We start from the raw sequence: 13,203 nt of genomic DNA, 5'->3' as shown, positions 1-13,203 counted from the left end.
AAGTACTTTCCTTGGCACTTATGCCAAATCTGCTTTTAGTTTTTATTCCGTAGTCTCCACCGTTTACTGATATCAATCGATTTGATTTCGTGTTTAAGTTCCAAATGTGGCTGATCACACCATGATCACATCCTTGTATAAGTCCTAAAGCGATCTTGTTGTTTTGGGTTATGCTGCACAAGAATTCTTTGATATGATGCAGAAGCACTTTGAGAGTGTTCATTTGGTCTCATTAAGAGACTTTCGGACGAGATTGTCACGTTTATGTTGTCAAAAACCTTTGCGTTTGATACTCTTCGATTGCTTCAATAAAATTTTACCGATGACGAGTGGTTTAATGGTAGTAGTCTTTAATGTACCCGTAGAGAATATTGTGGGCATTGAGGCTGAGGTGGGAATCTGGACTGTACTCCTTTTAGTAGTGCTAACAGCCTTACTATTGGAAGGACGAGTATCTAGTTCCACTTCCTGAGGAGTAGAATAGATGAAATCTTAAGCAAGACCTTTCACGATCTTTGTCAGAATCATAAAATGAATTGCTATAACGAAGGCAGTGGGAAAATACCATAAGGGTTGTTTAAAGGTCTATTTGTAGTAGAGATCCCATAAGTATTTGTTGATGTTTTTTTTTATATATGCTTTTAGACAGAATCTTATTAGATTTGAATCTCAACCATGTGTATCTATAAGTACAGTCTATTTTACTATTAATAAGTAAAATAGAATTATTCAAAATTTCTATCATCACATATTAAGTTTTATTTTTCTACTTGCGCCAATAATTTCCCCAAATAATGTAATTTACTACACTGAGTAGGTGCCATAAAACAGTTGCAAAAATGCAGAAATGAAGTCTGTGGCACTAAAAGTATCTCATAATTACCATTATAAATGTTCGTTATTTATTCGTAAATTTAATTTACCTTTTTATTATGCATTTCGCCACACGTCGTTTACTTGAGTGCTGCACACCCATTAAAGCGGATAAATGCAATTTTATTGATAGCTATTAAAAAGTGCACAAAGACACAATTAACACATTCGCAATGGCTCCCAGTGCATGCGACTGTGTGATGCGCTTTTTATTGTGCACACACAACTTTCCAAACGCACTGGAAAATATGAATTACACCTCTTGCAGGTTTAATCGGTGTTGGCAGTGAAGCAAGTGGCAGAAATAAGTGCAGCAGATAATCCACTTTGTACGCATAGGAAATGTGTAATCGTGCTGAAAGCTGCTTAATACGTAACGTGCCGAAGAAGGCATTGTTCTTCTCAAGTGCACGAATAATTGAATCACTTGCTCGAATCAGAGTAAGTGTGCTACACAACATTACTTTAAAATAATTTAATGGAATTAATAAGAATCTACTCAACAAATACAAACGACGCTTCAAAATGGTTAACATCATTTTTACAATATATATGGATATTATTATTATGTTGAGACTTTTCCGAGTTAGTGCATCTGGGCACTTTTACTCTTTGATAGCTGGGAGGTTTCTGCAGAGTCCCACCCATCTCACTAACTAATTTGTGTATTCCTCATAAGCTTCGTGATTATTCAATGACTCATCTAAGATCTACGTGTTAGTGATTACTCTGAGATTAGATAGTACTAAGTAGGGCAGCTTGTCGGTTTTCGTACATAGCTTCAGGGCTCTGTCCCTTTTATATTTTTTGACCGGATTTATTTAAGGGTCTCTTAGCATGTCATTCTTGCGGATATACCATGGCACTTTGAAGAGTCTTCGGAGAGTCTGACTTTCAGCAACTTGTAACTTCTGGAAAATAGAGTCGGCAACTTTGTTATACGCGACACATCCATAAAGTAGTGCTGGTCTAATATATATATTACTTCATTTCATCAAATGTATTATAGAAATAAATATCATCAGATCATTTTATTTATATCAATATCAACATTTGAAGTATGTGTGCAAAACATTAAATCCTTAACTCGTTAAAGGTACAGCAATAAGCAACATTTTTCATACTAAATTCAAATGTCTTAATATCGTAGATTTTTTACGATATTAGAAGAATTGGTCATGCCGAAAAACGCATCCCATTTCTTTGAATGTTTTCGATCTTCGTTCACTTTTAGAACGGAATTCGTTTGCTTATTGAGCTACATTCGTATGTATAGTTCTAAGTCTTATCTATAGTTATCATGAATTTTATCTTATTTTTATTGACAGAAAGAATTATTTAATAGAGTTTAAAACAACAGTGTCTGTCTAAAAGATTGAGTATCTTTGCCGTCAAGTGAGATTTTAAGGTTTTAAAATATGAAATATTTTTCAAAATAGTTAAGCTTCGTACAAATAAAATGCTGACTATATTTATTTATGATTTGCAGTTACTTTATTTATGACTGTAATTACTTAATACATAATTAAGGACGAAAGGATATATGAAGAAATGTTAGTTATACAACGACTCGTGATAAATTTATGAATGAGGATACCTAGAGTATATTTCAGGAATGTCAACTGATTTTTAACAGAATATCAGGACTTATGCTTACTGCCTTATGACTGCAGTTACTCAGCACATATTTAAATTAAGGACGAAATCTTTATTTTTTGTTGATATAAAAATGAATTTACTCTTACTTCACTAATTACGTCGTGTATTTAATTATAATTAATGTGACATTACGTTTACAGCTGCATTTTAATATAAACATACTGTAAAGCAACTGAAATGACGTTAAAAATACTTAAAATTCGGCAGCATTCAAGTGTTATTTTAACGGATTTTCAGTTTTATTCACGTGAAATGAATGTCAGTTCCTTGCACTCTTGCAGGTCAGTCCATTAAATCGTTAAGGTGCTTAAAAATTGTCCACTTTCGCAGTTACTGCCGATGGCGACCATTGGTAAGTATTTGTCAGTTTTCATTATATTGTTTGGGTTATTTTTCTCTACTTAGGGTTTAAGAGTGTACTTATTAACCGGCAGTGCCCGTTGCATAACATTGTTGTCGAAAGCTAATCGATTTTTGCATTATTTCAATTTTTTTATTTGAGAAAATATGAAAGATCCTTCTTGTCGTAAGCGTTAATTCTGTCTTTTGTTTTTCCAGTTTTCACTATTTGCGGTTCACACTTTTGCAGCATTAAAGGCCACATCGTATATTTGGATTAAGCACATATGCACTCACGACTGCAACTGCAACTGCCGGCATTGAAGTTGAACTTAAAGCTGCAGCAGCGCACATGTTATATGTATTATTGTGCATATGCATAATTTCATGTTGACTGCGTGCAGCATGTGGCCATTGCAGTTATTTCTTAATTATGCAGCAAATCTACGCTATTCACCTGCAATTCACACCATTGCATTGCACTTCGCACGCTGCGTCAGACTCATTTGCCTGCTATCTGTGCAATTGCATGCATGCATATGGCGTTCTGTCCTGCCCGTCCTCGTGTTTACTATTTATTTAATGCCACTGTTTGCTTATGCATGTATAGAGGTGACTTTAATTTATAAATTGGGTAAATATGTTTGTTTAATAATGCGGTAAAACGAAAATGTGTTAATAAAATCAAAATTATGTGCAAGTTAATTCATTAATGATGAGTAGTCAATAATAAGCGTTAATGAAATACAACAACAACATTCGCAATATTGTTGTATCGACTTTGTTACAGCAGGGACCGAATAAATTTATTGACGTAAAGTACAGGACGACGTTACACCAGATACCAGGTTATGGAAGACAAAAATTATAATAAATAAAATTGAATAAAATTTTAAAAGAATCAAATTAAATACTACAAGTTTAATTGTAAATATTGTAGGAAAAATAAAATTCATGAAATACCATATGTAAGTACATTTTGAGGTGCTACTATTACGAATCTTTTATTCAAAATTCCTTATTTATGCCTAGATCATATACAACAAGTATGAGATGGATAATACAACATTTATCACATTATTTTGAACTTAACAGATTCTAATATCCCAGCCCTGTTCCATTCAAATATTAAAAACACACAATTTTTAATCATATTTTAGTTTTAATTTTCTTAACTTAAAGATTTATACACAAATACATTCAAACTTCCATAAATCGAACTTCTATAACTCGAATTTTCTATGACTCAAACCAAAAGCAGTGCTCCAAGGTTTTAGAGAGCAAATTACATACAATTCTACTTCCATAACTCGAACTTCTATAACTCAAATTTCTCTATAACTCTAATAAAAGTATTGTTCCCTGCCGATAGGAAAATGGGAAAGTACATTCTATATGTCGAATTTTTGTTTTTCCAAACCAAATGTTTAATTTTTTCTATTTTATATTGCTTCTTCCTAACGATTATTGGTATTTGCGAGCAGTTCTCTATCGTAGGTGCTGTACTGCCGTCAACCGATTGGAATAGAACCCAAGGGGTTCAAGTTGTTCTTTAAGGATGTGATGCAATGTAGCTCTCACCGCGGTATTGCTCGCCTGAACTGGCATTGACAACAGCTTTTTATAACTGATGAATGCTGATGCAGCTTCTTCTGTCCAACTAATTGGCATTTTGTCATTTTTGCGATTCTCTGTTAGCAGCTTTTGTAGTTTTCCTTGGACAGAAAACTACGAAATTTTTGCATGCTGTTTGATTTTGGACAGTCGAGAATTGGTTTCAATCTTTCTTTTAGAAGACGTGAGCTATTTTATCCAATACACTTGTCGAGAAAGATAATTTTTGACTGAGCAAATACGCATTAAGTGATGCTGAGTTTGAGACCGAATTGATGTAAATGCTGAAACACTGTGCAGATGTGGGGAATGTTTTCGGCTTCGTTATAAGACGCGATGCAGATGTTGTCTAGGTAGCAAACTGTGAAGTCCGCTGAAGACTTGGTCCATGAACCGTTGAAAAGTTTGCGCCGCATTGTACAGCCCGAATGGTATCTTGTTGAATTCGAACAATCCAAGCAGTGTGGTTATAGCTGTTCTCCTGCCCTTCGGCACTATTCGAAATCAAGTGTGGTGAAGATGGATTTTTCGCTCAAATTCTGAGTGAATTATTGAACGTCCAGTATTGGCATCCAAATTCAAAAATCACTCTATTGTGAATGTTCACTGGGAATATGTTGCAAAATTCCAGTTATCTGTTAAGATAGTATAAGCATTTAATTTACTAATATATTTAAATAAATAAATAAATTAATTAATTTAAATATATAAGACAAAAATCGTTACCATTGTCCTTCTAATAATAGGAATTCAATATATTTTAAAGATGATTCCAATTTGTTCCAACCAGAGTTAGTATTATTTTTTTACAACTCTGAAATAAGAAATTACGGTAATTTATAAAATTTATTCCATAGAAGAAATGCAACCTTGACAAATTTTTTGATGACGTTTAGAACAGGAAAGCGAGTTTGATTGTCGGAAGAAGTTTGCGAGAGACGACGAAATTCTAATAAAAGAGTTTGGTTAATAATATATAGTAGTAACAATAGTATGTAATAAAAAATATATTTGAAATATGATGTCAAAATTTATAAAATTTTGTAAAAAAAAGTTAATCGGAAACTACGAGTATTTAATTTTTCAGCCCTGAAACATATCAAAACGATTTCATTTGACAGTTATTTTTTCACATTTCAGTATTACAAAAATTGACAATCGGAAAAATAAAACCTATACCGAAGTAGAGAAACAGACGATTCTTTTTGTCGACAATTAGTATAAAGTAATTACGGGAGGCGTAGTTATATTTACTACTTACAAATATCTGTAACCAAAGTCTTTAACCCACGACTTTCCCTCAGGGCCAGCCACTTCAATTACTTTAATATCTCAAAGAAAGAACGTAGAGGTATGGACAATTTAACTACAAAAAATTTATAAATTAATTAGTTAAAGTAAAGAATAGACAAAAATAGTACACATTAATAATTGTATAATTTAAATATATTTAAAAATATGTTTGCAGGATTGTTATTCATAAAAATTTAGTTAAATTAACCGTCATTTTGTGGGTCAAATTTGGTCAACAAAAGCCATATGCCGTGTATGGACATTGCATTATTTGCTTGTGATATTGCAAGACTACTCTGATTGCAAAACTGTCTGGTACTCTTAATTGTTCATATTTATGAATATGAATATATATCTCTTTCAGTCCAAGCACGTAAAATATTCCAGTATAATTTATTTACACAAATTATCACAGGAAAAAAGAAAACTAATACATGACAATAATGTTCTTTCTTATTCAAAAAGTTTAGTCTGACGGCATGGGTCCAATACTAGATTTGAAAAAGGTGAAACGTAAGAGAAGAGGAGCAGATATTGAAAATGATTCCGAACCTTTGCAAATGGATGTTCTGCACATGTCGCTAGACGACATTATAGCGGCTCGTAAACAAAATAAAACTGGTGGTTTGATTGGTCGGGATGTCCGTGGCGGTCCGGGTAAAAGGTTGGCTCGCTTGAGCAGACACCAGTGGCATTTAAGACAAGTAGTAAGGGTAAGATCTGTATTTTTTTTTTATATTTTCTTATTAAACTTCAATTTTCTGTTATTCTGCTATTTATGTTGGTAATTAAAAAAATTAATGGAAATAAAATAACTATGTAAAATTTTCAGCGTATTAATTCGGATATCGCTATTCCAACTCGTATTGGTATCACCAATCTGTCATACCTAGTGAATGAAAGTGATCTTAAGTCTCTATTTAGCGAGATAGGCCCCATCGACTATGTTACTGTCTACTACAATAGTTATGGTTCATTTCTAGGTAGTAGAAGATTCTGCATAAAAGAATATTTAATGAATGTTTTTTTTTCTATAACAGGTATGGCAGAAGTAATTTACAAGAGCAGACGGGATGCTAATGCTGCGATCAAGCGTTTTAATAATGTGAAGTTGGATAACCGTAAAATACACATTCACCTATTACCAGATAGGCGCCATACCTGTTCGGCGTGTTTTTACAGCAGACAAAAAAATAAACGCCTACAGAATGTGAACGCGAATGTACGCAGGCGGTTTATGAATGCGAATGTACGCAGGTGGAATAAGAATGCGAATATACGCAAACAGAATGGAAACTCAAACGCAAATAGTACTGAATCTAATCAACTACGTAAAGAACTTGATAATGAATTGGATGAATACGCAAAAAGATTTTCAAAAATATCGATTTTATAATTACATGATTTGGAATTCTTATTACTTCTTATTATGAAGTCCGTATTCAGTATTTCATAAAGACTTCAGTTAAATATGGCTTTTACCTTAAATATAAAATTAAAAATAGTAGAAATAGCACTGAAACATTTGTTTGTTTGTTTGATATGAATACAGTTCCTTATATTCCGAAATATTCCGAACGCCCCAAATGAGAAGTTCCCTGGGGAAAGAAGAAGTCATAACCGATTAGAAGCTTTTTGCTTTGCATATGTTGAATGTATGTTATATATTATACATTTTGATTAATATCAAGGTTGGAAACCAAACCTTAAGACTGATATTTGAAAATAATAAATTATTTCTAAGTTATATTAATAATTTGCAATAAATTGCATTTTGATTAATCTATAAACTAATGTTTTCTTTTTAACACTAAATAAGAGAATGAAGATATTGCCTTGTTTGAATAAATCGCATTAAACTCCAATGATTTCTCTAACCAACCTGTCTGCAGTATTTCTTCGGTGTTAGGTCCGTTTTAAGAAGATGTTTCATTCCATAAATTGAAAATTGGATTATAACAGTCTCTACTTTGGTTTACATAAATATTGTAATACTAGAATTATAAATGTAAATCAAAAAGTATCTACTATTATTTTGTGAAGAATGAAAAAAACTCACTATTTAATAGAGTTGTATCGTCAGTTATAATTTTCGATATCGATGTTGTGCTAGTAAATCTTGATATACCAAATAATATTGCTGGTAAAGCAATATCCTTTAAATCGCGACATCACATCTTTTTGAAGAAAAAGAAAGACAGGTGAAGGTAGTGGGTATGTTTCTTAATATTAAAGTTATAATCAAATAAAGTGAACGGTGCATCCTGTGCTCACAGATAACACCAGCAAAATAAAATACAGTAGAATTCAATTAGAATTCATTCAGCTAACTATACAAAGTTCGCCAATATAGCTTTTATACAGCTCGTCAAAATACGACATAATCCAAACAGTATTTACCGGTTCAATGGCTCTTCACAATTAACATTGTACTTCTTGGCTCAGACAGGCGACCTGCTCACAATATAACGACAACATGATTTATCTTCGATTATCCTTTCAGAACGCATACCAGCTCAATAAACTCGGTCTGTACTTTCTACCTATCATTATCACTTTCAACCTGTTAGCCAAGTGATGGACAGGGCATGTAGTGATTTATTATCGAGTATGTTGTGAATTAATCAGAAAATATTGTTATTTTCAACATTAACTAAGAAATTGTGAGAGAGAGAAATTTAGATTTAAATTCGGCAACGGTTACGGGGCTATCTGGTCAAAACAATGTTGTCCAGTCATAAATGTCAGAATTGGGACCTATAAATATATACATATTTCTGTTTATACTTTAATCAGAAATAAAGACAATTTCAATTGGGGTACAAAAGAAAACTATCAAAATAGTAATAAAGTTGAAGTATGGACAACTGGGACTCTCTCTACAATGTGCCATTTGGTCATGACCGAGAAGAGCATGAGCATTCATCATATGACTGACTGTATAACATGACACTAACCGATTATTTTATATATTTATATGAACTATATATATAAAATAAAACAAAGATATCATAGGAATACTTTTTAAGTTTCTATGGTAATACTATATTCTAATAGATTAAATTTTTTTTTCAAATATAGTAAAAGTTTTGAAAATTGATGTTGTGACAAAATCTTGTGCTCTCAAAATGTTGATGTTTCATGCTCTTAACTTGATGGCTACGGTAATTATTGTATATGTTTGTAATATTTATATAGTACTGGTTGATTTCTTTCATTATCCTTTAATTTCGGCGGGTGATTTCTTAAAACTCAAAACAGAAGTAATAGTGCAAGTCAATGCTAATCGTGGTATAGATTGTTCACATAGTTTAGTTTGTCAATATATTGTTAAAATGAACTATGTTCGGAATGATGGTGCTTCAAGGTTGACTATTTTGTAAACAATATTTTGTTAATTTTTCTAAACCAAATTTTTTAAAAATAGTTTACCTTGCAAGTCATTTTTCCTTAAGAATCTTTTATAATCTTTTTTCAAAATGGGATGGTGAAACAAGCTATCAATAATTATTTATTCAACACAATAATAATCTTTTCATTCTTCTTCAGTTTTCGGACTTGTGGTTCAACAAAGATACCTTCTTTAATGTTGGAAGAAGTAATGCTGGGATCTTTCCCAATCAATAAGATTTTCGAAAGCATGGCTTTCGTTTTTTTGCAGGGCCTTAATAAAACTCTGAAATGAAGCTTTAGAAATTATGGCATTTTCATGCTCACTCTTGTTTTTTTGCTTATTTGTTAGAGTCGGTGAAGCAGTCGCATTGCTTCGTGGAACTAATTAAATTTGTGATGCTACTTCCGGATACTTCCTGATAGCACTGAGAATGGTTTATAACCACTTTTCATATTACTAGTGCACAAAAGTTTAAATGTGGTTTTTTTAAAACGTTGTCCGTAAAATTTTGATGAGTTGACAATTTTGATAAAAATTTGATACAATTTTGATCTTTTTCAAGCTTAAAATGGACTTGTTTATTTTTCTTTAATATGGTAAAGTACACGAATAATACGATAAAGAAATAATAGTTCCCATCGAAGAATGAGAAGATATTGCTAGAAAAAATGGACAGTAATTGTCTTAATTTTTTTTTTTGTTGACTTAAGGAAAAGTTTTTTCAATTCTCTAAAACACCAAATACTTTCTAGCGAATCTAAATAATGGGTTTTAATTATATTAATCAAATTTAAATTAAATAAAATAAACTAATTAAAAAATAATATAAGTGAATATATAAAAGAATGCATTTTCTGGCAGAGACCGTATTAATGTGCAGAAATAGTGTTGTAGACACCCTTGTTTTACAGATAGGACATATGTTAGTACTTTAATAAACCTTTCATTTAATTAATTCGTATTAACTAATAAATTTTTTTTATTCATTTAATTCTTTTTCATTCATTTCACTTTTAATGCTATTCAGATGCTTGGTGCTGTAGTACTTGGATTCGGATTCATCGGAACGGTTATATTTGGCAATATTGGCAATGAAACTTTTAGTCTTATGGTAACTATTGGAACTGGTGTACTCTGCTTATCTGTTTTAAGCTGCTTAATGGGATGTTTGTGCAAGGGTTTGATTCTTTGGTTGGTAAGTCGATAATAGTCACAACATTAACATAAAAAAAAATTTTATTTTTTTTTCTTTAAGTATGGTTTATGTATGTTTGCTCTTGGAATCTGCACTTATATGCTCTTGTACTACTACGTTAGACCATTTGAAACAGTAGTTAATGTAGAATACGTAGTTAATGAGTCATGGAACCATACAGTTGTCAAAACCAATCAGAAGCTGTACACCAGTAATCCTCCAATAGACTTCACTTTATTAGAAAAAATGGTAATTTGAATAGAATCGAACAAATTGAGTATGGAATGTAATTTAACTATTTCCTATTCAGCTTCACTGCTGTGGCAAGACCGGACCTGATGACTATGACATAGAGGATCTTGAAATACCTTCATCCTGCTATGTTGCTAACTATCTTGAAACTATGGAGGCTGAGGTTTACATTGAAGGGTGCGTTGAAAAATTTACAAAAGTTGTCCATAAATTTTTTAAGGCAATAATCGTTGTTTGTTGGCCCCTTATGATGATCGAGGTGTGTATAATTATTCTTTTAACTGGTATTTTGAATTTTAATTCTATGAATTTTTCAGTATTTTGCAGCGTTTTATTCCTTCTGTTCAACTGTTTTTTAAAAAGAAATACTTTTTTAATATATGTGTAAAATATGTACACATCATATGTACACATCAAAATTGTTTTGGCTTTATTATAAATATCAAAATTTTAAAATTATTTTGTTTGAAAGTTTTTCAAAAACATTTTTCAGAACAATTTTTTTCTTTTTGTTGTTAATAAAACACACGTTTAACGAAATTCAATCATGTTTTTACAATTTAATAGAAACAGACAGAGAGAGAGAGAGAGAGAGGGAGAAAGGGGGAGAGAGAGGGAGAGAGAGGGAGAGAGAGAGAGCGCGCTAGAGAGAGAGAGCGCTAGAGAGAGAGCACTAGAGAGAGAGCGTTAGAGATAGCAAGGTGGAAGGAGAGAGGTAGATAGATAAAGGCAAAGAGAGAGAGAGAGAGAGTAAAAAAAAGGAGAGCGCGGCAGCCATAGAGTATGAAAGTTAGTGCAATTAAAGTTGTTTATACTGGATTCACACAAAAGCTTGTAATTTTAACTGTCAATTGTTGTTGCTTCCAATGCAAAATGAAATTTTTTGACAGCTAAAATTACAAATTAGAAATTACTGACGTGAGAATCTAGTGTCACAAAATTAGATGCCTTTCTTTAAAATTGGAAAGAGTTAGAATTAGATTATTACCGACTTATTAAACAGACTGTGTTGTTTCATGGAATCTTTTTTCCAAAACGTATTGTAATTTTAGTAATTTGCTCCTAAAAGGTGCAAATTTTGACATTTATTACTAAACAACACTGTTTAGCCTAAGTGCCAAATCATAGATATCCTCGACTCTCTTGACGAAATTTGAAAGAATATATTTTTTTCTCTCACTCTTAATTTAATAATTCGGAGTTTACCAGATTCAATTATATTTTCATTACAGATCCACAAATCTCAAAACTTTTGCAGACTTTTAATTAAATTCTAATCGTATCTTCTTTTTTTTAAACTTTTTTTCAAACGTGATTTCTATGATTGTACCTTTTAAAATATAATATCATGTTTTCACAATGAATTTGTAGTTCACAATGGATTTGTTCTAAAATATTAGATGACAAACAGTTTGTTTTCTGAAATTTCGACAAATATGACCCGTATTTTGAAAAATATGTAGTTGATTTTGGTAGTCCAATAATGCACCATTGCACAAACTCTGATAGCTTGAGTTCTTGATCAAAAACGTCATCAATTTTATGAAATACTCACCGTATTCAACTGTTTTGGTAATATATGTTTGCCATTCTTATACTTAAATTGATAGAAAAAGAAAATCGTTATGAGACTATCAAGGTTATCTCAAAAGTATCTACCATTATATTAGGTCTGTTCCGAAGTAACTTTGAGTAACGCTGTGTATACACAAGTGCGTTCCACCAGCAAATTTTCGTCTATTTTCGTGTAAATTTTACTTGAGTTTTACTACGAGTAGCTCGTGAAACAAACCTATTAATGGTTGTTCGGACCCATGACAGCAAAATATTTTTGAAGAAATTCATTGAACCCTTTTAGCGTAATGTTGAATTGGCAAAAGACTCTTTGTGGGTAGAATATGAACTACCCTAACATACATATGTGTCTCTTTTTGTATCTGTAATGTTGAATATATACGAAAAGTATAAGGTTTGTAAAAAGTGTGCGGAAATGAAAATGTAAAATAATAAATAAGAGTAAATTTTGATCTATACAAAATGAGTTTATTTTATGGTTTTTATTATGTTTCACAAATGTTGAACAAATGTTTCCATTCATCGGCAATAACCGCCATAAATATTTCCTTATCTACTATCTAAAGCTTGAAGGTTTAAAGCATGTGATTTTTACATAAATACTATATGTGGAAAAAGAATATAATCCAAGTGTTTTACATATTTTGCAATAGTCTTATGACTTACCTGAAATCATTCAAGAACTGCAAATAAAAAATTGGAGTTCTGAAAACATTTAAACGAAAAAACGTATCCAAATAGACAGACAAGCCGAGCACATGTACACGTTCTACTTACAGACGCACGCAGTAAGCCAATGGAAGGCATGGAGCATGGAACTCAGGCAATGTCAATGCGCAATCTTAGAAAAGTTTATCCTTTGCCGTTAGCGTGAATACAATTTCGGAATGGCATGGCAATATTGTTGCCAAAATAAAAATTGTCGCATAGTGTCGTAAAATCAGAATCGATTTAAGGCGATAATGTTGCAAGTACGCTTCCACACCATAAGAAAACTAAGTTCTTTCAA

At 31.9% G+C, this 13,203-nt stretch overlaps 2 protein-coding genes and 1 long non-coding RNA gene across 4 annotated transcripts; 2 read left to right on the top strand and 1 right to left on the bottom strand.

The window, feature by feature from the left end:
• Positions 1–4,082: 4,082 nt before the first annotated feature.
• On the bottom strand, positions 4,083–5,827 carry LOC119687088. 2 transcript variants are annotated; one of them, XR_005253087.1, is made up of 4 exons: positions 5,747–5,827; positions 5,355–5,434; positions 5,212–5,299; positions 4,083–5,120 (listed from the first exon to the last, which is right to left on the bottom strand). It is a non-coding gene; the product is annotated as an uncharacterized LOC119687088 (long non-coding RNA). The 2 variants fall into 2 exon arrangements; XR_005253086.1 differs by lacking the exon at positions 5,747–5,827 and having other exon boundaries at positions 5,355–5,464.
• Positions 5,560–7,386, top strand: LOC119687086 (THO complex subunit 4B-like). The gene is made up of 4 exons (XM_038101264.1): positions 5,560–5,836; positions 5,954–6,491; positions 6,611–6,761; positions 6,819–7,386. The coding sequence occupies exons 2-4, from the start codon at positions 6,258–6,260 to the stop codon at positions 7,172–7,174; spliced, it is 741 nt and encodes a 246-aa protein (XP_037957192.1). The 5' UTR covers positions 5,560–5,836; positions 5,954–6,257; the 3' UTR covers positions 7,175–7,386.
• Positions 7,387–8,867: 1,481 nt separating this feature from the next.
• On the top strand, positions 8,868–11,011 carry LOC119687085 (23 kDa integral membrane protein-like). The gene is made up of 5 exons (XM_038101263.1): positions 8,868–8,942; positions 10,200–10,367; positions 10,428–10,616; positions 10,678–10,878; positions 10,937–11,011. Exons 1-5 carry the CDS (start codon positions 8,907–8,909, stop codon positions 10,976–10,978), a joined length of 636 nt encoding a protein of 211 aa, XP_037957191.1. The 5' UTR covers positions 8,868–8,906; the 3' UTR covers positions 10,979–11,011.
• Positions 11,012–13,203: the final 2,192 nt, after the last annotated feature.

The sequence above is a fragment of the Teleopsis dalmanni genome, chromosome X (genome assembly GCF_002237135.1).
Source record: "Teleopsis dalmanni isolate 2A chromosome X, ASM223713v2, whole genome shotgun sequence".
Taxonomy (NCBI): Eukaryota; Metazoa; Arthropoda; class Insecta; order Diptera; family Diopsidae; genus Teleopsis; species Teleopsis dalmanni.
This window is presented reverse-complemented; position numbering and strand designations above follow the sequence as displayed.

Bases quoted from the DNA above. Each gene is read 5' to 3' on its own strand.
- LOC119687086 (XM_038101264.1), top strand. From the start codon at position 6,258: ATGGGTCCAATACTAGATTTGAAAAAGGTGAAACGTAAGAGAAGAGGA. The intron at 6,492-6,610 runs GTAAGATCTGTA...TAAAATTTTCAG, and splicing joins ATTTAAGACAAGTAGTAAGG to CGTATTAATTCGGATATCGC. The intron at 6,762-6,818 runs GTAGTAGAAGAT...TTTCTATAACAG, and splicing joins TAGTTATGGTTCATTTCTAG to GTATGGCAGAAGTAATTTAC.
- LOC119687085 (XM_038101263.1), top strand. From the start codon at position 8,907: ATGTTGATGTTTCATGCTCTTAACTTGATGGCTACG. The intron at 10,617-10,677 runs GTAATTTGAATA...TTTCCTATTCAG, and splicing joins TCACTTTATTAGAAAAAATG to CTTCACTGCTGTGGCAAGAC. The intron at 10,879-10,936 runs GTGTGTATAATT...TGAATTTTTCAG, and splicing joins GGCCCCTTATGATGATCGAG to TATTTTGCAGCGTTTTATTC.